Source organism: Embiotoca jacksoni, unplaced genomic scaffold (assembly GCF_022577435.1).
Source record: "Embiotoca jacksoni isolate LCO1_2020_lvr unplaced genomic scaffold, fEmbJac1.0.p SCAF_51, whole genome shotgun sequence".
NCBI classification, from domain to species: Eukaryota; Metazoa; Chordata; class Actinopteri; family Embiotocidae; genus Embiotoca; species Embiotoca jacksoni.
Genome location: NW_027185405.1, coordinates 1303654 through 1328597, shown reverse-complemented (window position 1 = coordinate 1328597; position 24944 = coordinate 1303654). Strand labels below are relative to the sequence as shown.

Here is a 24944-nt window from a genome sequence, read left to right as displayed (position 1 = left end):
ATGATAAAAAGTCATACTTTAGCATGTCGTCTAAAATATGATATAAAAAAGTCATACTATAGCATGTCATCTAAAATATGATAAAAAAGTCATACTATAGCATGTCGTCTAAAATATGATAAAAAAAAAAAGTCATACTATAGCATGTCGTCTATAATATGATATAAAAAAGTCATACTATAGCATGTCGTCTAAAATAAGATAAAAAAAAAAGTCATACTATAGCATGTCGTCTAAAATATGAAAAAAAAAAGTCATACTATAGCATGTCGTCTAAAATATGAAAAAAAAAAGTCATACTATAGCATGTCGTCTAAAATATGATAAAAAAAAGTCATACTATAGCATGTCGTCTAAAATATGATAAAAAAAAGTCATACTATAGCATGTCGTCTAAAATATGATAAAAAGTCATACTATAGCATGTCATCTAAAATATGATAAAAAAAAAAGTCATACTATAGCATGTCGTCTAAAATATGATAAAAAAAAAAGTCATACTATAGCATGTCGTCTAAAATATGATAAAAAAAAGTCATACTATAGCATGTCGTCTAAAATATGATAAAAAGTCATACTATAGCATGTCGTCTAAAATATGATAAAAAAAAGTCATACTATAGCATGTCGTCTAAAATACGATAAAAAGTCATACTATAGCATGTCGTCTATAATATGATAAAAAAAAAGTCATACTATAGCATGTCGTCTAAAATATGATAAAAAAAAAAGTCATACTATAGCATGTCGTCTAAAATATGATAAAATAAAAGTCATACGATAGCATGTCGTCTAAAATATGATAAAATAAAAGTCATACGATAGCATGTAGAACCTTCTGACTGGGAGTCAACAACGCCAACCACTACACTGTTGATCAGTCTACCATGATGTGTTTAAAAGTCATATAAGTCATGCAATAACATATTTTGTACAAAACACAAAATGCCAAGCCCTGGTATCAAACCCAGACCTTTCTGATTGGGAGGCAACACTGCTAACCACTAGCCCATTTTACCAGACACACTGTATGTTTTTTTTTCTTTATTATGTAGGGTATACTGTAGTATGACTTTTTTTTGCAAAACACACAAAATCCCCCTGCGACTTGGATCGAAACGACTTTGGGGATGGGGCTTCTCATGAGATGTTTATGTCTTCCTTACAGGGCTGGTTTTGAAACTGGACCCTTCTGATTGGGAGGCAACACTGCTAAGCATCAGCCCATTTTACCAGTCACACTATGTTGTTTTTTTTATTTATTATGTAGGACATACTATACAACTAATGTTGACTTTTTTTGGACAACACAAAATCATCCTGACACGGGATCGAACCCAGAAGCTTGATACTCTGAGGCGACAGCACAAACCACTGCCCCATTTTACCACACATATGACATTGGTTTGGCATTGTTGACTTCCGTTTCTGTTAAAAAAAAAAAAAAAAGTCATACTATAGCATGTCGTCCAAAATATCATGAAGTCATATAGTACTAGTATAGTATAGTAGTAGTAGGCATATAGTACGACATACTAGTGTGACTTTTTTCGCACAACACACAAAATCATCCTGACCAGGGATCGAGCCCAGAACCTTGATATGAGGCGACAGTGCTAACCACTGCCCCATTATACCAAGTATACTCTTTTTTTTCATTTATTTTGTAGGACACACTATGGTATGATTTTTTTGCACAAGATACAAAATCATCCTGACCAGGGATTGAAGCCAGAACCTTGGTAATATGGGGCCATAGCACTAACCACTGTCCCATTCTACCGCACCATGTCTTCCAACATTTGGGGGGAAAAAAGTCATGTCATACCATAGCATGTCATCCGAAATATGAAAAAAAGTCTGTCTGCAGTCACAGTAGATACAGTAAAGTAGCAACAGTAGTAAATAGTATGTGCTATAAATCATATTTCTGTTCAAATTTACAACAGAAATGAATAGTAATAAATAAAATAATAATTTACCAAATGTATTCCTAAACATTTACAATATATTTGTAACTTCTTAAAACTCAATGTATCGTTTTTAAAATAAAAGGAATCTCTTTAAATAACTCAAAGTAGCATCTCAAAATGACAGAAGAAACTTGAGCATACAACATTTTCTCAACAGTTTTCCATTTATTCCATATTTGTCACAACTTTAGTATTTTTTTTTTCATTCATTAGTGGTTTAATACAACAGCGTGTACAGTGCTTCTGTCTTAGTTACACTTTACAAAAAATAAAAAGGAGTAACAGCAGCAGCAATGTGAAGACTCTGGACAAAGACATGTGTAGGCCAAAGAGCAGCAGAAGTCACGCTACGCAAGTAGCACGAAAACAAGCTTGGAAACAAGAAAAGGTCTTATTTCTCAAACTGAACGAGATCAACTGACCAGGCCAGATTTAAATAGCCAACATTACTTTGTTCACTTTTTTTCTACCGGTTTTTCTGACGGACACCTTGACAAGAGGCAGATCTAATTAAGGCAAATATAAGCGCGTTTTTGCGAAAAGAAGAAAAGCCAAGAAGTCATATTTTTATGAAACTGACACTTGATGAAAAACATCCGTTTGATTCCGAAAATCGGCGTCGGTGTTGGCTGCACTAAAAACAAACGGCATCACGAGTAACGTCAGAGAAAAGGTCAAGTAACAAACAGTTGTAAGCTACAGTTCTTTTTAGTCTGTCAGTTTAGTTTCTTGTGACAATTCAGTAAACTGTGTCCAGAGTCCGAACACCAAAGTGTTGCTGCTTTATTGGCAGAAAAAAATAACCAAATACAGCAAAGGCACATTCAGTAATGACGGCCCCGTTTCCCTTTTCTAACGCATAAAAACGACACACAACCGAGGTTGGATGAAAAAAAAACAAAAAAAAAGCACACACCGCGGTGTCGATCAATAAATCATAAACACAGAGAGGAAGACTTTAAATTCCCTTCGAAATGTAGGTTTGAATCCCTTTATGAAGCACCACGACAAACAAACACACGAACAAATCGTGGTTATTGCACAGTTTAAGAAAACAAACAAAAAAGCAACACAAAGAGCGAAACTACCCCTATTTATTTATTTAGTTATTTTATTAGTTCAAGATATAATATAGTGTGAAAGTAATTAAGCGTTGTGCTTCAATTAATTAAAAAATTTGTGTGTGTAACAGTAGCCACACTAACACACACACACACACACACACACACACACACACACACACACACACACACACAGACACACACAGCTTGGCATATGTTTATGGAAACCACAGAACTGTGTTTGGTATTAGTACAACAGTTTCTATACTAATTAATCTCTTTCCAGTCAACCTGGCAATAAAACATTTGTTTTGTTGCCAGGTTGGAACATCATCCCCCTCTTTAAGACCCAGTTATTTATACATGACGAGTACAAAATGCTCAGGCAACATCCCTCCAAACTCTATTCAAATCAAGCTTTACTGAAAGAGGAGGGATGGGTTGCCATGTTGGGGCAACACCCCCCCTCCCCCTTCACATCCCAAACACTTGCTGTGCTATCAGACGCTAAGTTGAGGAAATCCGGTTGCCAGATCCGAGCAGTGTCGCCAATTCAAGTGTTTGCAGGTTGTGTGGCGAGAGGGGAACGTGTTGCCAGGTTGTGTCAACATCCCCCCTTTGTCAGAGGGAAAAGATACTGCAGTAACACTCTGCTCATTTGTCACCAACGTTTTGTTTTTGATTTCAGTGCTTTTCACGACGGAAAAAAGGAAGACGAGCCTCTCTGATGTACATTCAATACGTTCTGTTGTTGCGTCGCTGCCACGGAGAGCAACGTGGAAGACGGTGAAGGTCGCGCGAGGACAGACGGACTGAACCAGCGGCCGGTTCAGTTGGACTTTAGGTAAGAAAAAGCTAAGAAGCTTGTGGCACAAAAATACGAGTTCTTACAAAAAAAAAAACGACTCAGATTCCCCGAAGACACCGCGAAGCTAAATGTTCCCAGCATGCAGAGCTACGTGTACGTCGATAACGAGGCCTGATGGCGTCCAGCAACAAGTGGAAACTAACTTTTATGGCAACTGAGCTTTGAGAGCCGTGCAGGAGAGCTGAAGATTTTACAGTAAACTGTAACTTCTTCACTAATTCTATCGTTCGCTCGACTTTCTCGTTCTCCACCGGTCAGAAACCTGCCAGATCAAAGTCGGCTGTAAGAACAAGCTCGAGTTCAAAGTTTGGACAAAGACCCACACCGACGACGCGTCGGCTCCGCGCCCAATGAAGAAGGTCATAGTTAAATATGTCACAAATATATTGTTTTATGTATTAAAAAAAATGGCTCAGTCATGTCCTAAGACGGCCGGCTCTGATATTTTCAGCAACCATACGGGAGTAAACAGTGGGGTTTTGTGGGGGCTACTTTCAGCAGTGGATTAATACATATTCAGAGCTGCAGCAGGAGAACGGTGGACAATAATCCTTTCTAGATATCAGGTTTACAAAGACGACATTTGTCAGAAGGCTGTTTGTTAAGTTTTGGTCCTTTTATAGATATGTTTGGAGGGTTTTTATGACATGTTTGGCCATAAAGTAACCAACAGGAGTAATTAGTGGATGTGATGCCGCCGAAGACATCCGTTGGCTTACGAGGGGCGATCAAAAAGTTCCTGTTGTGGCTCACGGCGGTTTCTTACACTCCTCATGCTGCAAAAGAGCCAATCAGACTGCACGGCACCCCACTTCTTATCTGATGAGCTTCTTCCTTGTTTTAGGGCTGCTTGTGGCTGTCGCAGGTTCGCTGAAGTTAAGGTGCATTGGTCCGCCTCCACTTGTCGGGTTGGAACGCATCGGGCCGGACGACTCGGCCAACGGGACGGCGGCTCCGCACCCGCCGGCCAATCACGCCGCTCGCCTCAGGTGTGGTGCTGCGCGATGACGTTGCGCAGCTGCTTGACGACGGCGTCGATCAGTTTCTGTCTGTCTCTGTCCGTCTTCCTGAACTGGGCGAAGACGTTGTTCTTCCTGCTCGTCTCCTTCATCCTGGAGACGGCGGACGAGAAGGGACAGAGAGACGAAGACAAGACGGGTATGATGAAGAAGTCACACGGGATGAGGAAGACCGAGAATGTGTCGGATGCAGTTAAGTAAACCGATATGCACTCAGGAAGAAAAAAACACACACACACACACACACACACACACACACACACACACACACACACACACACACACACAGGCACGATTGTTGGAGCATGCTCGGTGCACACTCACACACACGCACACACACACACACACACATACACACACACACACACACACACACACACACACACACACACACACACACACACACACACACACACGATTGTTGGAGCATGCTCGGTGCACACTCACACACACGCACACACACACACACACACACACACACACACACACACACACACACACACACACACACACACACACACACACACACACACACACACCTCCGCTGCAGTCACCTGTTAGAGAAGTAAAAAAAAACAAGCCTCTGGTATGTGTGCGTTCATTGTGTGTCTCAGCGTGTGTTTTTTAGTATTTTGTTGCAGAACACTGGAGCGTTATGGACCTCCAGGAAGTTTTCGGGGCCCAGCAGAGCAGACAAGCCCCAGCAGGGTGCTTCCTCCGGGGCACAGAGAGACCACCGGGCCGGGGCGCTCCGGAGAGAGAATACCGACCCCGATTAAGGAAGGATGACGGGAACGGTACGGAACAAAGACGGATATCATGGTGTGTGTGTGTGTGTGTGTGTGTGTGTGTGTGTGTGTGTGTGTGTGTGTGTGTGTGTGTGTGTGTGTGTGTGCGTGTGTGTGTGTGTTTGCTTGTTAGTGTGTATCTGTGTGAAAACTCATGCAGGCTGCGTGTGTGTGTGTGTGTTTTTATCATCGCTATTTCCATATCAGGTTCCACACTGATAGTGCACAGATACCGGAGGCGGGTATTGTTATAGCGATAACATCCCATCGTTAACGGCGATAAACATCAGTTTCATCACGACGCAGGGTTATTTGCTGTTTGTGCTCAGGGTGTGTGTGTGTGTGTGTGTGTGTGTGTGTGTGTGTGTGTGTGTGTGTGTGTGTGTGTGTGTGTGTGTGTGTGTGTGAGATGTCACCTCAGTAACAGACACACACACATAGCAGAGACGATACTCACGGCTTAAACAACCTGTGAAAACACGATGAAGAGGAGACAGAAGAAAAGCAGCTGAGATTAAGACGGATGAAGATCTCACATGGTGGTGTCATCTGATATCATTTCCACTCACAAAATATTTGTTTATATGTATTTTTTCCCCATTAAATTAGACCAAAACACAAAATACATGTTTGCCTTCTTCCCAAGAAATATTAACATAACCCCCATAAAACACGGAGAAGCAGCAGCAGACATGAGAGAAGCTGGAACCTCCGAATGTTCGACCGCTCAGCAGAAGGAAGAACAAATGACAATTTATGAAAACCAGAGTCATCAACCAATAAATCAATAAATCAACAAATCAACAAATCAATAAATGAATGAATGAATGAACACTCACTTCTCCAGCAGGGCCAGCGCGGTGTGTGGGTTCACCCTCAGGTATTTGCAGGTGGGTTTTCCGTAGTCAGCCAGGTAGGTGGACCAATCCCACAGAGTGAACAGGTCCAGCAGCTGGAAGAAGAAACAGAGAAACTAAACTGAAGTCTTCACAACAGATCAGAAGTGATGATGTGGACATGAATTATTGTATTTTATTCCAAAGTGGAAATTTGTTTGTTTTCTTTCCCCAGATTTTTATATACTTGGTGTCTTTTTTTTTTTTTTTGTATTTCAATTGACTGTAATCAAATCTTTTAATTACTTACATATCTGGTAGAATAAAAAACAACAACTGTTTGTTAAATCACCAATAAATGAATAAAGTAGAACTTAAGACTTTCTATTGGATTTAAATGCAGCCAATCCAGATGTTTACGTACTCAACACTTATGGAAGTTACCTACTGACACCTCCCAATAAACCGAACTGCACTGCTCAGTTTGTGACACTCGGGTAAATAAAAATAAAAAACAAATACAACAGAGAGAAAGAGGACATCAGAGAGGTGAAGAGGAGGAAGAGAAGAAGAAGAGCGACTTTGACCAAAGGAGCCGAAGTCTTCTTCGAATTGACCCACAAATCGAACTGTTGCATAACTTGCTGCTGCCCTGTTGAACTCCTAACACACACACACACACACACACACACTCTGTCTCTCTATCTCTGTCTGTAAAACACACACACACACACACACACACACACACACACACACACACACACACACACACACACACTCTGTCTCTCTATCTCTGTCTGTAAAACACACACACACACACACACACACACACACACACACACACACACACACACACACACACACACACACACACACACACACGTGAGCAGGGAGCCCCAGTGAACTCTGGGTAACACCAAACACACACACAGATCCAGAGAGAGAAACCATATGTGAGCAAGGGATGAGAGAAGAAGAGGAAGAGGAGGAGGAGGAGGAGGAGTACAGAGGGATGGAGAGCAAAACCACATGTGGGGAAGAGAGAGAGAGTAAAGATGGAAGGAGACACAGATGGAGAGGAATGGGGGTGGGGGTGGGGGGTAAAGGAAGGGCAGATGAAGATGGATAGATATGAGTGAGAGAAGGGGATCGACGAGCGTTGAGGTGATTGAAGGTGCAAACAGGAAACGAGAGAGAAGGACAACCATATTTGGACGAGCTGGGGGGCGGAGCAAGAGGTGGACCCCGAGGACACTCTGCCCCGCCCCCCCTCAATAGTGTTATACGTGACAGCACCACAGGCCTGTCAATCAAACAGACACGCCCCCCCCAAAAAAAAACCTCTGCTTTTTAAGGTTTATTTTCTAATGAATTATTTATTTATAATAAATTCCTTATTTTCTAATGAATTATTTTCAGATGGACCTCCAGAAAACTAATAAGAAGGAATGACTTTAGCTAACAACACCAAGATAACTTTAATATACTGACTTTGTATTTAATGAGAGAAGTTGAATGGCGGTCTACGGAGCCGACCTCTAGTGGCACTCGGTGGTATTGCAGCTTAACGCACTTCTACATCGGAACCATTTTTCAGACCTGGAAGCTACGAACACTTTGTGCCACTAGAGGTCGGCTCCAAAAAGCCTCCATAGACTCCCATTCAACTTCTCATTTTTTCCATCAGTTATCTCGGTGTTGTTAGCTAAAGTCACTCCTTCTTAATAGTTTCCTTGTGGTCCATCTGAAAATAATCTCTCATTAATTAGATATTAGGCCTCAAAAAGATGTGGTTTTGGGGGCGTGTCTGTTTGATTGACAGGCCTGTGGTGCTCTCAGGTTACAGCAACAGTTTAAGGTTTCAAATGATCAGATCGTGAACATTTAGCCACCAGTGCGCCCTGAGAAGAGTCCTGTCTGCACACGAGAAGTGAAACTGCTTCTTTAAGGTGATCTGTTTATTCCTTTAAATCCCAGTAAAGAGGTCCCGACTTCACCTCATCACAGTCGTTCCTGAAAACAGGAAGTGTCCTGAATATTTTCTACGATCTGGCTTCACGCTACAAGACGAAACGGTTCCTCTGGACTTCCCTCCCCCTCCCCCTCCTTCCCTCCCTCCCTTCCTTCCTTCCTTTCCTCCCTCCTTCGTCCCACTCCCACCATCTCCTATCGCTTGTTTTCCCTCTCCTCCTTCCCTTCCTCCCTGCTGGTCCTTTCACTCCTGTGTGTCTCCCCTCTCCTTTTGCCCACCAGTTCACCCTTTGCTCGGCCGAAGTTTGACCTGCTAATCCTCCCGTATAAACAAGCACAAACACACACACACACAAACACACACACACACACACACACACACACACACACACACACACACACACACACAAACAGGCAGTTACATAAAGCCCAAACATAATCTGGCTGTGAGGTTGGGTGTGGGAATTAGGTGCAGATACAAGTGTGTGTCAGTGGAGAAAACAAACAAACACACAAACACACACACACACACACACACACACAAACACACACACACACACACACACACACACATTTAAACACAAGATTAGACAGAAAAAAGCAGAGATTTTTCATGATATCTGAGAGCGGATCAGGAACATCTCTTTATCTCTTGTTCTTTGTTTTTCCCGATAACAGAAAAGAAAACTCTCCACGAAGGGACGGATGAGAGTGGAAGCAGAGGAAGAGGAAAGAGAGGAAGAGGAGTAAAGGAGGATGAGGAGAAAGGAAAGAACAAAGTAAAGGTGGGAAGTAAAAGAGGAGGAAACAACAACAAAAAAAGTGTCCTTTCCATTTAAATGAATTGTGACTAAATATTAGGAACACCTCTTAGTTCAACAAATCAGAGTCTCTGAACCGACATGAAAATAAATCAACACCTGTCAATCAGACCGAAGACCTGCTGGACTTTACGATCCTCCATCCTGAGTGGAGCCGTCACGATTATTTACATAATCAGCTGATCGCGAGAATCACTTCTACTCATCTGAATAATAACAGCCGGAAGAAACAAACAGAAACATCAGATTTCCACCAATATTTCCACCGTTTGAGGTCTTTTCACGACGTATTTTTTCTCAACCATTTTCTGTGGTGTAAACTCACACGAGTGGAGAAATCAGCACCAAGTGTTCATCTCGACGCACTTCTTCTTCTAAAATTCAACCGACCACATTATAGAGTTTGTTCAGAAATGTCTCCTCTTCATAAGGTGTATTAATAAACTGGGAAGGGTGGAGGGGGGTGGAGCCTATTCCAGCTGACTTGGTAAAACCTGGACAGGTCATCAGTCCGTCACAGAGACGAGACGGACGAGCTCATATTCACACTTGCAGCCTGTTTGTAGTCTCAGATCAACCTGAACAAGTGTTGAGAGGAAGAACAGGAGAAGATTCAAACCGTCTGTACGACAGCTCATCATCAAACAAAACATTCGTGACCGTGACGGCCGCACCCGACAGCTACAGACGCGAACGCACAAAGATCAGATCTGGCAAAAACAACAGCGACAAAATTAGATCAGGAGGAGGAGGAGGAGGAGGAGGGTGAAACTTCAGCCGGTAAGTTTGGATTATAATATTTAACTATTTGTATTTCTAAACAAAGTGCTTTACAGGAGGAGAATACAACCAAATACAGTGATGGAGGAGGAAGAGGAGGAGGAGGAGAAAAAAAAAGGAGAGCGTGGGCTTTCCAAAAAAAATGAGCCATGTCCTCCTGGCAAACACACACACACCTGACCCTCCATTCACCCTACACACACACACACACACACACACACACACACACACACACACACACACACACACACACACACACACACACACACACACACACACACACAGAAAACGGCAGGTCTCTCTCTTCACCTCTCGCTGAACTTCTCTCTCCGTCTCGCTCCCCCTCTCTCACCTCGCCATGACCTCCCCCGCGCTATCGCTCCTGTCTCCTCACACACTCAACTCTCACACACACACACACACACACACACACACACACACACACACACACACACACACACACACACACACACACACACACACACACACACACACAGATTATTGCTTCCTCTTATTCTTCTGGGTAGGACGAGCAGAAAAACAAAGTGATGTGTTACCCTCACATTTCTTGTTTGTTTTCTCTCATCTGTCCTCCGCTAATGGGGTTCTTTACCTCCCATCATCCCTCACCTCCTCCTCCTCCTCCTCTTCCTCCAGTCCGTTCATTCCTTCCTCCATCTGCATTCAGCGTCTTCACCTCTTCCTCCCTTCTTTTCTTTCCCTCTCTTCTCCCACATTCCTTTCTCTCCTCATTTTCCCTCCTTCCTCCTCCTTCTCTACAAGTATTTCCTTTACTTCCCTCTTCCTCCTCCTCTTCCTCCTCCTCTCTCGGTGTTTAGCAGACTTGTTAATGGTTATTCCGGCTGTAGGCAGGATTTATTTGTTTGGGACCGTCGGGGAATCGCCGTGTTCCCATTCCTAATGGCCAAACGTCAGGGTCACCCAGAATTCATCATGTTTACACACACACACACACACACACACACACACACACACACACACACAGGTTGTGATTATGTAATGTTTCTGCTATGAAGGAAAGAAAGTTGCAACCAAACACGGTGAACTGCAGCTCATTCGTCATCATGAGAGCACGGACCAAGATGAACCGATAAGTCATCAGACGTCCTCACTCTGATCTCACTCTGATCTCACTCTGATCTCTCTCTGATCTCACTCTGATCTCTCTCTGATCTCACTCTGATCTCACTCTGATCTCACTCTGATCTCTCTCTGATCTCACTCTGATCTCACTCTGATCTCACTCTGATCTCTCTCTGATCTCTCTCTGATCTCTCTCTGATCTCACTCTGATCTCTCTCTGATCTCACTCTGATCTCACTCTGATCTCTCTCTGATCTCACTCTGATCTCTCTCTGATCTCTCTCTGATCTCTCTCTGATCTCACTCTGATCTATCTCTGATCTCACTCTGATCTCTCTCTGATCTCTCTCTGATCTCACTCTGATCTCTCTCTGATCTCTCTCTGATCTCTCTGATCTCTCTCTGATCTCACTCTGATCTCACTCTGATCTCTCTCTGATCTCTCTCTGATCTCTCTCTGATCTCACTCTGATCTCTCTCTGATCTCACTCTGATCTATCTCTGATCTCACTCTGATCTCTCTCTGATCTCACTCTGATCTCTCTCTGATCTCACTCTGATCTCACTCTGATCTCTCTCTGATCTCACTCTGATCTCTCTCTGATCTCACTCTGATCTCACTCTGATCTCACTCTGATCTCTCTCTGATCTCTCTCTGATCTCTCTCTGATCTCACTCTGATCTCTCTCTGATCTCTCTCTGATCTCACTCTGATCTCACTCTGATCTCTCTCTGATCTCACTCTGATCTCTCTCTGATCTCTCTCTGATCTCTCTCTGATCTCTCTCTGATCTCACTCTGATCTCTCTCTGATCTCTCTCTGATCTCACTCTGATATCTCTCTCTCTCTCTCTCCCAACATGCACCTCTCACAGCCGTCCATCACCTTCTGAGATTTGACAGGCGAGAGGTCGAAGGTCGCTAAAAGCAGGGAAAGTGAGACTGGACTTTTTATCGAGAGAAGCAACTCCTCATCAATCATCCGCGGTGACATCACTCGAGTGTTTGTTCCCAGTAAAGTGCAGGTAAAAAAAAAAGGAAAAAAAAGCCAAAAGTTCTCCTCAATGAAAAAGCTGCTATATAATTTTTTTCATAGAGAATATTACATCCCAGCTATGTTATCAGCAGGATGTTTTCTTTTTGCTACTTTTATTCCCAATATGTTCTTCTGAATAATGTTCTCAGAATAACATGCTTTAAAAACTATAAACAGTTTGGTGCTAACATGTTTAAAATGATTTTAGAGTCTGATCCAAACTTTAAGTGTTCTTCAATTATAACAGAAAAAAAAAAAAAAAAAAAAAAAAAAAACATGTCTAGATCTACTCAGTTCGGTTGGAGTGCTAAAAAAAAAAGTGCTGACTAAGTTTGTTTTCAACGCTGAAAGGAACAAAGTGTGAAAACACCGTTAGTGAGCAGGAGAAAAAAGTAAAAGATTTTCACGTCACATATGTTGAAAGTTTTACGACCAGAAGTTTGATAAACACGAGCTCGGCTACGTGACCTTTGCTCCAGACCACACACTAAAAGTTCAAAGGTCACCGAAATCAGGGCAAGTGCTCCAGACCGTCGTCGCGGAGAGCAGTTTGCTTTGGCACCTGTCTGTCATCGAGACATCTCTCTCCCGACCTTTCCTCAACTCTAAATCCTCATTTCGGCCCAGAGTTCAAAGGTCACCATGGGCGTGCACACACACACACACACACACACACACACACACACACACACACACAGAGAGACAAAAACCACCTGCCTTTCACATGCCCTCCCATCGGCCTGCTGCGGTGTGTTTAAGGTCAAAAGGAGACGGAAAAAAGAGAAGACGACATCTAAGCCGGAGCGTCTCGACAGCTGTCCGTCACAGCCGTCGTCACTCCCTCTTTTCTCTCCACTTTCTGCCCCCCCCACCTCCCCCGACTCGAGTTCAGCTCACTAAAAGGAGGGAAAGTGTTTTTTTGTTTTTTTATCTCCATCATGAGAAACAACAACGGCTGTCTGTCATCCGTCACTTCCTCCCTGCTCACCGTCTGTCAGGTTTCAGGGTGAAAAGGTCACCAAAAAGAACAATATGGCTAGAAAAAAAAAAAAGATTCTCTTGACTTGTGCCGATCAATGTCTCAGAGGCCCGACAGCTTTTTCTGGGTGAAAGGTCTCTTTCTGAAGTCGATGAAACTTTCTTCCAGCTAAGACTGTTTAGACTGTTTGAAAAAAGAAATAGGAAACACAACTTATGTCGTGTAGCCGGATTAACAGGAAATCACTTCATTTATGAAACAGACCAATCTTTAACAGTCTGACATGATGTCGGTTAAATTGTCGTCTGACCGGCAATCCGAAAACCTCGTAAAATATTTAAATGAAAACAATTAAAAACGGAGAAAAAGCAGCAAATTTTCACACGTGAGAAAACTGGAACCAGAAAATTAGGAAAAAAACCTACTTTTTTCTGGTCCAGTGAGAGAAACCAGCTCCGTCAGACCGACAGTCTGCAGGAAAAAGGACTTTCACACTTAACCCCCTGAAGTCAGCTCTTGACCTCTGAAAGTGAGAGGTCAAAGGTCACATTGAGAGGTTATCAGGCAGAAGTGACCAGCTACTGGCGCTCGGAGTACCGGATAAAGTCCTCCAACAAACACACACACTTTCTCCGTCTCGTTGGAGATCAACACGCAGAAGTGTTTTATGTGTTTATGTCCAGATAGAAACTGTATTATTATTACATATTAAGTATGTATTTCCACCTTCATCCTGTGAGTGAAGGAGCACATCGACTGGGCACAAAGGCATCAATCCATTTTTTCTTTATTTGGCAGAAACCAGGGGGGGTTTCAAACCAGCAGCTTTCTAGTCTGAAGGTAAAGAATCACATAATATTTACAAGAAGCCTCATTAACATTAAAACTAAAGAACTTTAAAACTACACAATAAATGACGTGTACGTTTCCGTCAAGCAATTTGTGTGAAATCTGAACACATTCCCCTTTCAAATTCAAATTAAAAGGCCTCATTACAAATTCAAATTAAAAGGCCTCATTTCAACTTAAAAGCCCTCATTAGAGTTCAATATGCGGTCTAGCCATTTACTGGGTTTTGACCCAGTCTTGTGTTTTCTTTTCAAACTGTTCTGGTCTCACATGAGTTGCGTGCACTGCAGTAACCGAGTCGGGACTTGGAGGCTTCCCCCGTGCACAGCCACGCGAGGCATTTAGGGGAATATAGTAAATTGTAGCGTCTACCGACAGTCTGCATGTGAGGCTTTGAGGACCGATCTGTAAGTAGTTAATACAGAAAATAACTCCAAATAACACTCTCCCCCTTCTAACCGCATACACATCAACCACCACAAGTACATTTTTCAGGTCAGTAAATAGAAATAATGCAGAAAACTGACCGCTCGGCAGTTTTCAACTGTTACTGCTACACTGACTGACCTCCATTGGTGAGGGAAAAAAAATTATGAGATGCAGGTTAAACAAAGTTTCACGTTCAAACAGAAAACCAATGTTTTCAGTCAAGTATTGTATTTTAGTGACGATATGACCCCATAAAACGGATCGACTGATGGTATCGGCCACATTGGTCCAACCTGCATCACACACGGGTCACTAATCAACGTCGTTAAAAAAAGAGCAACGAAACGATGACATCTGGATCAACTCCCCATCGGTGCCGACCGAGCGTCACACGCCGAACATGAAAAACGAGCTCTGGTATCTTATTGGCAGTTCAGGCTCTTCTAGTTTTCAGGCGACACGTTGGAGGTCTGCAGGTGAAATATACAGACGTGTCTGAACGGTACTCAGCAGCTCCTCAACGACCCGTTATTCACGTCTCGGTGTCGCAAGCGTCTCTGAACTCTGAGCTACCTCACTTCTTTTTTTTTCTCTCCTCGTCCCCATCATCTTCCTCTCACTCACTCTGTCTCTCGCCCTCGCTCTCGTGTCCCTCCCCCACTTCACCCCATCCTCCCTTCCTCCCTTTCCTCTTCGTCAGCAGTGACAGAAAAGTTGTGCGACCTGCAAAAAAAAAAAAAAAAAAAAAAAAAAAGGCTGAAATGGAGAAAAGAAACAAAAAGGAGAGAAGAGTGCTGTTGGTTCAACCAGGGGTCTCCGCTGTCAATTAGACACTGCACAGACAGGGGAGAGGGTGAGCGAGACACATAGATGGACAGGAGAGAGAGAGAGAGAGCGAGAGCGAGCGAGAGAGGAGGTAAATGAGAGGGACGAGAGAAACCTCAAAAAGAATGATTGGGGAAATATTACAGGACTGCAGGAGGAGGAGGAGGAGGAGGAGGTCAGGCGGAGGGTAACTAGATGTTACGGAGGAGGAAGAAGGAGTGAGTGAGGAACAGGGGAGACGATAAACGAGTGGCTGAAGTCAGAGGGGCCTGCTGGGAGCTGCTCCGAGCGCTGATAAAGCAAATAAAGACAGAATAGTCCAAAACAAACAGGGCTGGAGAAACAGCGGCTTTTAGCTGCACTCCCGGCTCAATTTAGAGTCAAGACAAAAAAAAAAAAAAAAAGGTCAATTCAACCTCAGCCACTTTTTTTTTTTTTTTTTAAGTCAATTTGGGTCCAGACACTTTTTAGAGGTCAATTCTGGGCCGGGAGTTCAATGTGGGTTCGTCCACTTTGTAGACTTTGACAAAGCTCGAATCCGCGAGTGTTCTATTTAACTTAATATGTTCCTTTACAAGAAGTGGATGACCTCAAAATACTTTTAACATTTTTAAGTGGATTTAGTTACTTTTAAAAGTCCGATTTGATGGGTCACAGATGTATGAGTGAAAGAAAAACTTACTTTGAATTCAACAGAATTTCTGATGCTGCGCTTTTATTTTGAAGGGCAGACGTTTCTAAGTATGCAGTGTCTGTTTGCCGACCGCGTTGCCATGACAACAATGACTTGAAGTTGATAACATGAAGATTTTTTTTTTTGCTTGAAAAGTCTAAAAGAAAATTGACTTTTAGAACGTGAGAGGTGGCATGAAATTGAAAAAAAAAAAATCTGTGGGAGCATATCTTTAATCTTTTAATATGAATACATGAAGACCAGATGTTCCCAAACTGAGGATGAAGAGATCTAAAGGACTGTAAGATAAATCCGAGGGTGTCTAAAAATGAACAAAACAACAGTATCTCATTCTTGGTTAAAACCGATGCGACATAGATTCATCTTCAAGGTTTCATGTGGAAAACGATTCATTTGCACACAACAGTTTGACAATCAGTCAAATACGTCTGCGGCCTGAAACGCATCTTCAAAGTATTATTTCACATCAGAAACAGAAAATCGAGCCTCTCGAGTTCTTCACAACATCAACATTAGCTCCGTCCCCTCTGCCTCCTCCACGACCCCCAAAACAGGAAACGGCTGAAAGGTGAGAGCTCTTCAGGGTTTCAACACACACACACACACACACACACACACACACACACACACACACACACACACACACACACACACACACACACACACACACACACACACACACACACACAGGAAGGGATGTAGATGCGGGTCGTATCGGGGAGACTGACGGAGAGGTCAAGACTGATAACACAGAACAATGACCTGACCCGGTCACCGCACGGTCAGTGTAACTCTGTGTGTGTGTGTGTGTGTGTGTGTGTGTGTGTGTGTGTGTGTGTGTGTGTGTGTGTGTGTGTGTGTGTGTGTAAAGAAATATGCATGACTTATTGAAGACGTAGGGGCGCGTGTGTCGACATCTGTGATTTCACAAGAGTTAAAGCTATTTATTAATATGTGAGGTTTTATTTGTGTGTACCCGAGTTTCAACCACCTTGACTGCCCCCCCTCCACCCCCCCCCCCTTCCCATTCCTGACCGCTACTTGACCATCGGTCGGAAGTAGCGGCCCACCGCTCCCCGCCCCGTCCAATCAGGTCAGGGAATGGCTCCGCTGCAGTGACCAGTGCCTGACCTGTTGTCACGGCGATAAGGCCGGCCACAGACAGGACAGGAAGTTGAGACGGAGGCCGAGGAACACACACACACACACATAAGTGACCTCTCCCACACAAATAATAGCTTGAACTCATAAATCCGCAGATATGGACACGCACGCACACACACACACAGCTGTTTTTTTGCTGCGTTATCTTGAGTGCTGCAGGATCACTTGCAGTGTGTGTGTGTGTGTGTGTGTGTGTGTGTGTGTGTGTGTGTGTGTGTGTGTGTGTGTGTGTGTGTGTGTGTGTGTGTGTGTGTGTGTGTGAAGCTTTAATATAGAAGAGGAAGAGCTAAATGTACAAAGCATGAAGGAGAGACAGGTGTATATGCAGCTGCAGCAGACAGAGGAGTGTGTGTGTGTGTGTGTGTGTGTGTGTGTGTGTGTGTGTGTGTGTGTGTGTGTGTGTGTGAGAGAGAGAGACAGAGATCAGATAAGGGTGTTTTGGGGTCTGACGGCCGGTTCTCACCCCTCCCTGGCACCAATACTTATCCCACTGACCTTACATTGCACCCACTCGAAGCACTGTGTGTGTGTGTGTGTGTGTGTGTGTGTGTGTGTGTGTGTGTGTGTGTGTGTGTGTGTGTGTGTGTGTGTGTGTGTGTGTGTGTGTGTGTGTGTGTGTGTGTGTGTGTGTGTGTTTGGAAACCTCTTTTTGTGCTCCATGTGTTTGATTGAGACATCAGCCTGCAGGACGCCCAGTAATCACACTTTACAGGGGAGGAGGAGGAGGAAGAGGAGGAGAGAAAGTGGAGGAAGAGGCGAGGTAGATGAGACCAGCAGAGGAAGGAGCGAGGAAGAAGAGGAGATCACACAAAGGCCACAGAATTCATGAAGATTACTCTTTACGCAGGAAAAAAGGACCAGAGGAATACAAACTGAAAGATTACGAAGCACTCATGAACTTCTGCCTTTTCTTTTTCTCTATTTTACACACAACACTCGAGTTTTAGTTTTTTTTTACAAGAAATCGATCGTTTAGAGTTGAAAAAAAAAAAATCTGTAAAAAAAAGAATTTTAATAATGCACCTCGCAGTGGAACTACTTTTTAAATTATTCTTCAGCTGCCAATAATGAAAAAAGTCTGCACATAATTTGCATCTTCTCCCAACTATTTTTGTCAGAAGGAGATTTTCTGAAGACAGACTGTTTTAATTAATTTGTGCTATTTTAAAAAAGCATAGTTTTGGTAATAAATTGGTAACCAATTGGTTCGTGAAATGCTGTTTTAATGCCTCGAGTTCGGCATGTCGGCCGTCGCCATCTTGGAGTCAGAAGTGACCATAATGGGACGAGCTGCGGAGGAGCAAGTGCTCCATGTGTCACTAAGCCCCGCCCACTTATACTGCCTGCACCGCAAGCCTGTCAATTAAACCAGACATAAAAAAATGATGGGATTATTTTTCAAAAAGGCTGACTGTATTTAATGAGAAGTTTTACAGTTTATAAATGGGAGTCTACGGGACCAGAGGTTGGTTTTATTTTAGCCAGCCCCTAGTGGCCCTCAGTGGTATTGCATTTTAAAGCACTTCTGCATTGGCCTCACTTTTCCGACCCCAGAAGCTCCGTAAACTTTTACATACGGTCTATGATGACGATCACCAACCCGCAGGGAGTTTGCAGACGTTAGTAGTTCGTAAAACAACAACCACAACTGATTTCTCATTTCCTGTGTTCCTCTTTACGAGATATTTGCAAGAGGTTTTGTTCCAATAGCAGCAACAATTTCAAGTTTTCACAATGACAAAGTCCTCAAATGGAGCTTTTGAAATTTTAATGCATCGAAGGCCGAAAAACACGGATGAAAATATGAGAAGGGGACGAGTTCTTGGGCAGATTTGAACCCGTTGCGCGGTTACGCAACGCGTCTCTCGGACCGCTCGGCGACACTCGTTTGTGTTTTCACGCCCAGAGTTCGGACGTCCACCGCCAGCGAATGTGTCGCCGCATTCGGTCCAAACTGTCTGCATCCATGTTTTTGTTTTTGTGCGTCTCCCTCTCTCTCTCCACTCCCTCCCGCTCTCCCAATAGATCGGCGGGGCGAGCATTTAGATGTCCGTCTGCTGCTCATCCTCCCTTCGCCCTCTTTTCTTCTCCACTCATCCCGCTCTTTTCACCCCGCTCCACTCCTCTATTCATCCCCCCTTCTGTGAGCGGTCAAACGGATGAAGAGAAGTGTCAGCCTCCCGAGGAGCGAGCGGGGGATGCGAGGTAGCGAGGGAGCGCTGGGGGGGAGGGTGGGGGGGTGGGCGGAGGGAGACCACCCTGTACGTCCTGTTCGACTCGCCGTATCACTTTCACCTGACTGCACTCTTTCACTCGCGATCCTTCGCTTTCTGTTCGGCTCCGTCAACGTTTTCACACATTCACGTCTCGTTTTGTCTCTCGGCGACTTCAGAATCGGTTTTTTTGTTTTTTTACTCCTTCTCCTTCCCGTCTCCTCCTGTCATCTTCCTTTGGCTTCTTTCTTCTCCTCCTTCTCCCTCATTTCCGCCTCTCTGTTCACATTTTACTTCACGTTGCCCTCCCTCCGTGTATCTTCTCCCCCCCAATCCGTCTGAGTCTGGTGAGGAGTTTAAAAGGTCAAAGGTTGAACCTGCTGCTGATGTGGCGGAGCATGTACGCTGGCCGCCGTTCAACCCCGACACACACACACACGCACACCCACACACACACACACACACACACACACACACACACACACCCACACACACACACACACACACACACACACACACACCTACACACACACACACACACACACACACACACACACACACACACACACACACACACACACGTACAGTTCAGCCCGGGTCGTGTCAGCGGTCCGAGCAGGGAACATATTTCTCCATCTCTCCGTGACCTCGTCTATCTCTTCCTGTCCTCAGTCTCACCTCCGTCACTTTCTCTTCACATTAACCTCCTCGGCATCATTTGTTTCTTTAACAAAAACAACAAAAAAAGTTGAATCAGGGGTCTGGACTCGACTCGACTCGACTTTTGGTACTTTTCTGGATTTGGTGTTACAGTGCAGAGAGTTCACACACTTCAACAACAGAACGTTCAACAGAACAAAAAACTGATAATAAAGTTCAGTTTGGGCTTCGTGTCCCTCCTCAGGACGTCAGTCATGTGATCAACAGCTCGCGGACAAGCGGCAACCAGCGGTGACGTCACGGCTGCTTTGTGAAGCCTGGGGTTCTGATTTTGTCCGGCGCCATCTTTGCTAGTTTGGAGCAGGAAGTGACCATATTTGGACGACCTGTGGGGAGGAGCCAGCTGTGGATCTGACTGATCTGATTGGAAACCTGAAGATACTACGTCCCGCCCACCGATAGCTGTATCCTGACTGCACCACAGGCCTGTCAATCAAACAGACACGTCAACAAAAACACATATTTTTGAATCTTCTTTTCTAATGAATGAGGGATTATTTTCAGATGGACCTCCAGAAAACTAATAAGAAGGAGTAACTTTAGCTAACAACACCGAGATAATTTGTAGAAAAGATTTATTGACTTGAGACTAAACTGGCGTATTTTACTGATTTCAGCCACATATATAAGACATGAGAAGAAACTTGATATGAACTCCTAAATCAAGAGATTGTGGCACAAACAAAGCTGCTGAGATGACATGATTTTGAGGGATTACTTCTCGGAGGAGTGCATCATTTTTTTTTTTCCGTGGGAGTCGAGCAGCCGAGGGGAAGCGAGGAGCGTTAAATATCATGTGCACTCGAGTCGGGAACAATGAAGTGACAAACAAACTGTTGGCGGGATCAAGTGAAGGCTTCCTGCTACACTGACGGATGACCTCGCTCCATATGAGCTGTTCTTCCTACCAGAATAAAAATATATATCATGCTTTCACGAAGACGAAGGCTGAAAGGACCTCAGACTTCTTTTTATTCCTGTTTGTTTGCAGTTTTCTGTTCAAATTATCTCGACATTGATATTTCAACGTGGCCGTTTTTTTTTCATACTTGTAAAGTTTATTTGGGGGCGATGCTACATTTTCCACTTAAAAAACAAAACTGAAGTGAATTACATCATGACTACTAATAAAGCTTTTTTTTTTTTATCATATCTCATCTATCTACACTTTTATTTACGTGTGTGTGTGTGTGTGTGTGTGTGTGTGTGTGTGTGTGTGTGTGTGTGTGTGTGTGTGTTTGCTGGTTCTTTATAATATATATAAATATTAAATAAAAGTTCTTATTTTGGGGTCTACGAACACATTATTCACCGTGTGTCATTTAAGTGATTTTCAATCTGATGAAGGAAAAAAAAAACAGTTGGAGGTACGTTTTCTGCAGCTCTTCTTCATCTGCTACAAAAAAAGTCACCAGAGGTTGAAGACATTTAAACTGCAACGTAGATAAATATAAAATAGGTTCCGTTAGTGTTTTCCAGATCTCCTCTTTTCCACCCTGCCTCCCCTCTCGGCCCTCCCTCCCTCTGCCTTGTCAGTCTGGGTTAACAGGAGGTGAGGTGGAGGTTTCCTCTCCCACTGGGCCTCATCTCCTGCCTCCAGCCTGTCTATTACCTCCACACACACACACACACACACACACACACACACACACACACACACACACACACACACAATCTGCTCTGCTGTCACCGGGTAATCGCTACTGGCTACGGCGGTCAATCTGCACACGGGGTTGGGATGAGGGGAGCAGTCGTCATGCTGTGACATGTTGCTTTTGGAGAGCGAGGGGGAAGCCTCGTGAGGTAATGATGGTCGGGATGCACACAGACGTCAGACGGAGGCCAGACAGCGCTGAAACGCTCGTGTGTCTTTGTGCGCGCTGAAGAGGAAAAGCTAAAGAGCCACTTGTTGACCGCTGAAATCCAACGAGCCGACGGGAGATACGGAGTTGGACGAACTTAAAGAGGGAAGTCACACACATTTCTCCAAGATGGAGGGGGGAAAAAAAACACGATGACAAAAAGAGGGGATGAAGAGACGGGAGAGGAGGAAGATGGTGGGGAATATGGAAAAGGCACACGAAGCAGAGAAACAATAATAAAAAAAAACAGCAAAGGAGAGTTCAAGAATTAGAAACTGTGAAGAGAGGAAGTTGTAAAGAGATAAAGGAGGAGAGGAGAGGTAGAGAGGAGAAACTATTAAAAGAGGTCAATACAGAGATGATGAAATTGAGGAGATAAAAAAAAAAGAGAAGAAAAGAAAAGAGGAGTAAAAGTGACAGAAAAGAAAGAATCCAATGAGTTCAAGAAAATAAAAAGAAAGGAGCAGAGATGGATGAATGGATGGAATCTGACCGTCTGTGGTCAACCAGAGGAATGAACCAGGGACCAATCAATGACAAGAGGACAGACACACACACACACACACACACACACACACACACACACACACACACACACACACGGCTGGGCCGACGGAAGAATGCATGCCTGGCGTATGAAGGAGTGGAGAAGGGGATGAGTGCAAGTCTACTGTTGCAAACGTTTTTCTGGGGGGACGCCACACCGCAACACCGCAACACACACACATTCAGACACACACACACACGCACACACACGCACACACACACACACACACACACACACACACACACACAAGGGCCAGCCAAAGGTTTGAAGTAACCACAGATTTCTGAATGTTCTAAATATAGGCGGATTGATAGGATCTGTGGAAAAGGGCAGCGAGGGGATTACACACACACACACACACACACACACACACACACACACACACACACACACACACACACACACACTCTCTCTCTCTCTCTCTCTAACACAATCAGCCTCCTTCGCTCACCAGATTATTTAGTAAAATTGCAGGGAGGAGAAAGCTGCTGACAGCTCAGATAAGCTCGTTACTGTGAATCAGCCTTTTTCGAGACAGTCGGGCTGCTTTGTGTGTGTGTGTGTGTGTGTGTGTGTGTGTGTGTGTGTGTGTGTGTGTGTGTGTGTGTGTGTGTGTGTGTGTGTGTGTGTGTGGGACTGAAACAGTAGAAAATGAAGTGTACGAAAATGTTAAATTAATCCCGAGATAACGGACTCTGCTGTTCCTCACGTCACCGAAACTCACTTCACTTTTTAGTGTTTCTGTCGACTCATCCGAAAGATGACTAAATGAATGTACAGATAATTCATCAGCTATTTTAATGATCAATTTACTGTTTTTGCAGGAAGAAAAATGAAATAGCTCGAACATTTTTTGGGGGTTTTGAGGTGTTGATCAGACGAAACAAAGAAAGAGATGCTGCTCTGCTTCGTCACATATTTTGTCCTGATTTTCTGAAGTTTGAGATCCACGTTTGTCTTTTAATAAATACATTCAGTTTCACTTTTATTCACTTACAGTAAGATATAAGTCAAAATAAAGTCAAATCGTTCACCTGTTTTTTAGTTTTGATGTTATTATGTTATTAAGAATTTTCCTGTTTTAGCAGCATGAGAGATGTTTACATCATGCAATAAAAAAACAAACCAAGGAATAAACGTGTTTTTCTGACCTCGTGGTAAGAGCTTCACACTAAATGCTGTTTGTGGTATTCATTCTTATTAATGATCAGATACTTTCCTGCTATAAATCATAACTTTTTTGCTAATATTAAACTGCATTATATATTCAGGTGAAAATCTCAGTGTTGCTCTATACTTTTTTTTTTTAATCCTCAAAGTAGATATGTGCATCAAAACAGTGTCTTTATCTTTCATGATGTCACAGTAGGATGTGAGCCTCCAAACAAACATCATGAAAACAACAAACACACAAAAAAATTGGATGAACAGACCTGGACTTTATATTTCAAACTCCTCGGGGACGAACCGTGTTCTCATCTCGGTGTGCGCTGTGTGTGTCCACCTAAGTATCTAAGTGTGTGTGTGCGTGTGTGTGCGTGTCCTGGGGGAACTCCCGTCTCGGCCCCGTCCCAGGACCCCGGAACCTTCCAGAACACCGGGACCTGACCACACAACAAAACGGCCCCGTCAGCGTGATTTATCGACCATTCACCAGCCGGCTCACACACACACACACACACACACACACACACACACACACACACACACACACACACACACACACACAGGAGTGTACACAAACACGCGCGCACACACACACACTGGTCGGCGTAGACGCGGTGGCGTTACGAGCACATATGAATGTCGAAGGACGCACACAAAAAGATGCGCCGAGGCAGATGTGTACACAGAGAGGAGGTGGGGGGAGGTGGGGGGAGGAATGTGATCCTTTTGATATGATAAGAATGGTTGGAAAAACAAAAGATGGAAAAGAGACGAAGAACGCTGAGAAAGATTGAAAAGAGGAGGAGGAGGAGGAGGAGGAGGAGAAGCTGAAGTAAACATCGATGCTAGATGAATGCAATTTTTTCTTTTGTCCTCCTCCTCATCTCCCCCCGTTGGTTCTCCTCCTCCTCACCTTCTTCCCGTTGGTTCCCCTCCTCCTCATCTTCCTCCCATTGGTTCTCCTCCTCCTCCTCATCTTCCTCCCATTGGTTCTCCTCCTCCTCATCTTTCTCCCATTGGTTCTCCTCCTCCTCCTCCTCATCTTCTTCCCATTGGTTCTCCTCCTCCCCATCTTCCGCCGTTGGTTCTCCTCCTCCTCCTCATCTTCTTCCCATTGGTTCTCCTCCTCCCCATCTTCCTCATCTCCTGCCGTTGGTTCTCCTCCTCCTCCTCCTCCTCCTCCTCCTCATCTTCTTCCCATTGGTTCTCCCCATCGGTTCTCCTCCTCAACTTCCCCC

At 43.9% G+C, this 24944-nt stretch overlaps 1 protein-coding gene across 2 annotated transcripts in view; it reads right to left on the bottom strand.

Moving 5' to 3' along the window:
- Nucleotides 1–2118: 2118 nt before the first annotated feature.
- Nucleotides 2119–24944, bottom strand: part of exoc6b (exocyst complex component 6B) — a 73799-nt gene continuing 50973 nt past the window's right edge. For both annotated transcript variants that reach the window (XM_069172108.1, XM_069172109.1), the window contains 2 exons: nucleotides 6549–6661; nucleotides 2119–5014 (listed from right to left, as the gene is read on the bottom strand). In XM_069172108.1, coding sequence (XP_069028209.1) covers nucleotides 4888–5014; nucleotides 6549–6661 — 240 coding nt within the window. In that variant the 3' untranslated portion in view covers nucleotides 2119–4887. The remainder of the gene's footprint in view (nucleotides 5015–6548; nucleotides 6662–24944) is intronic.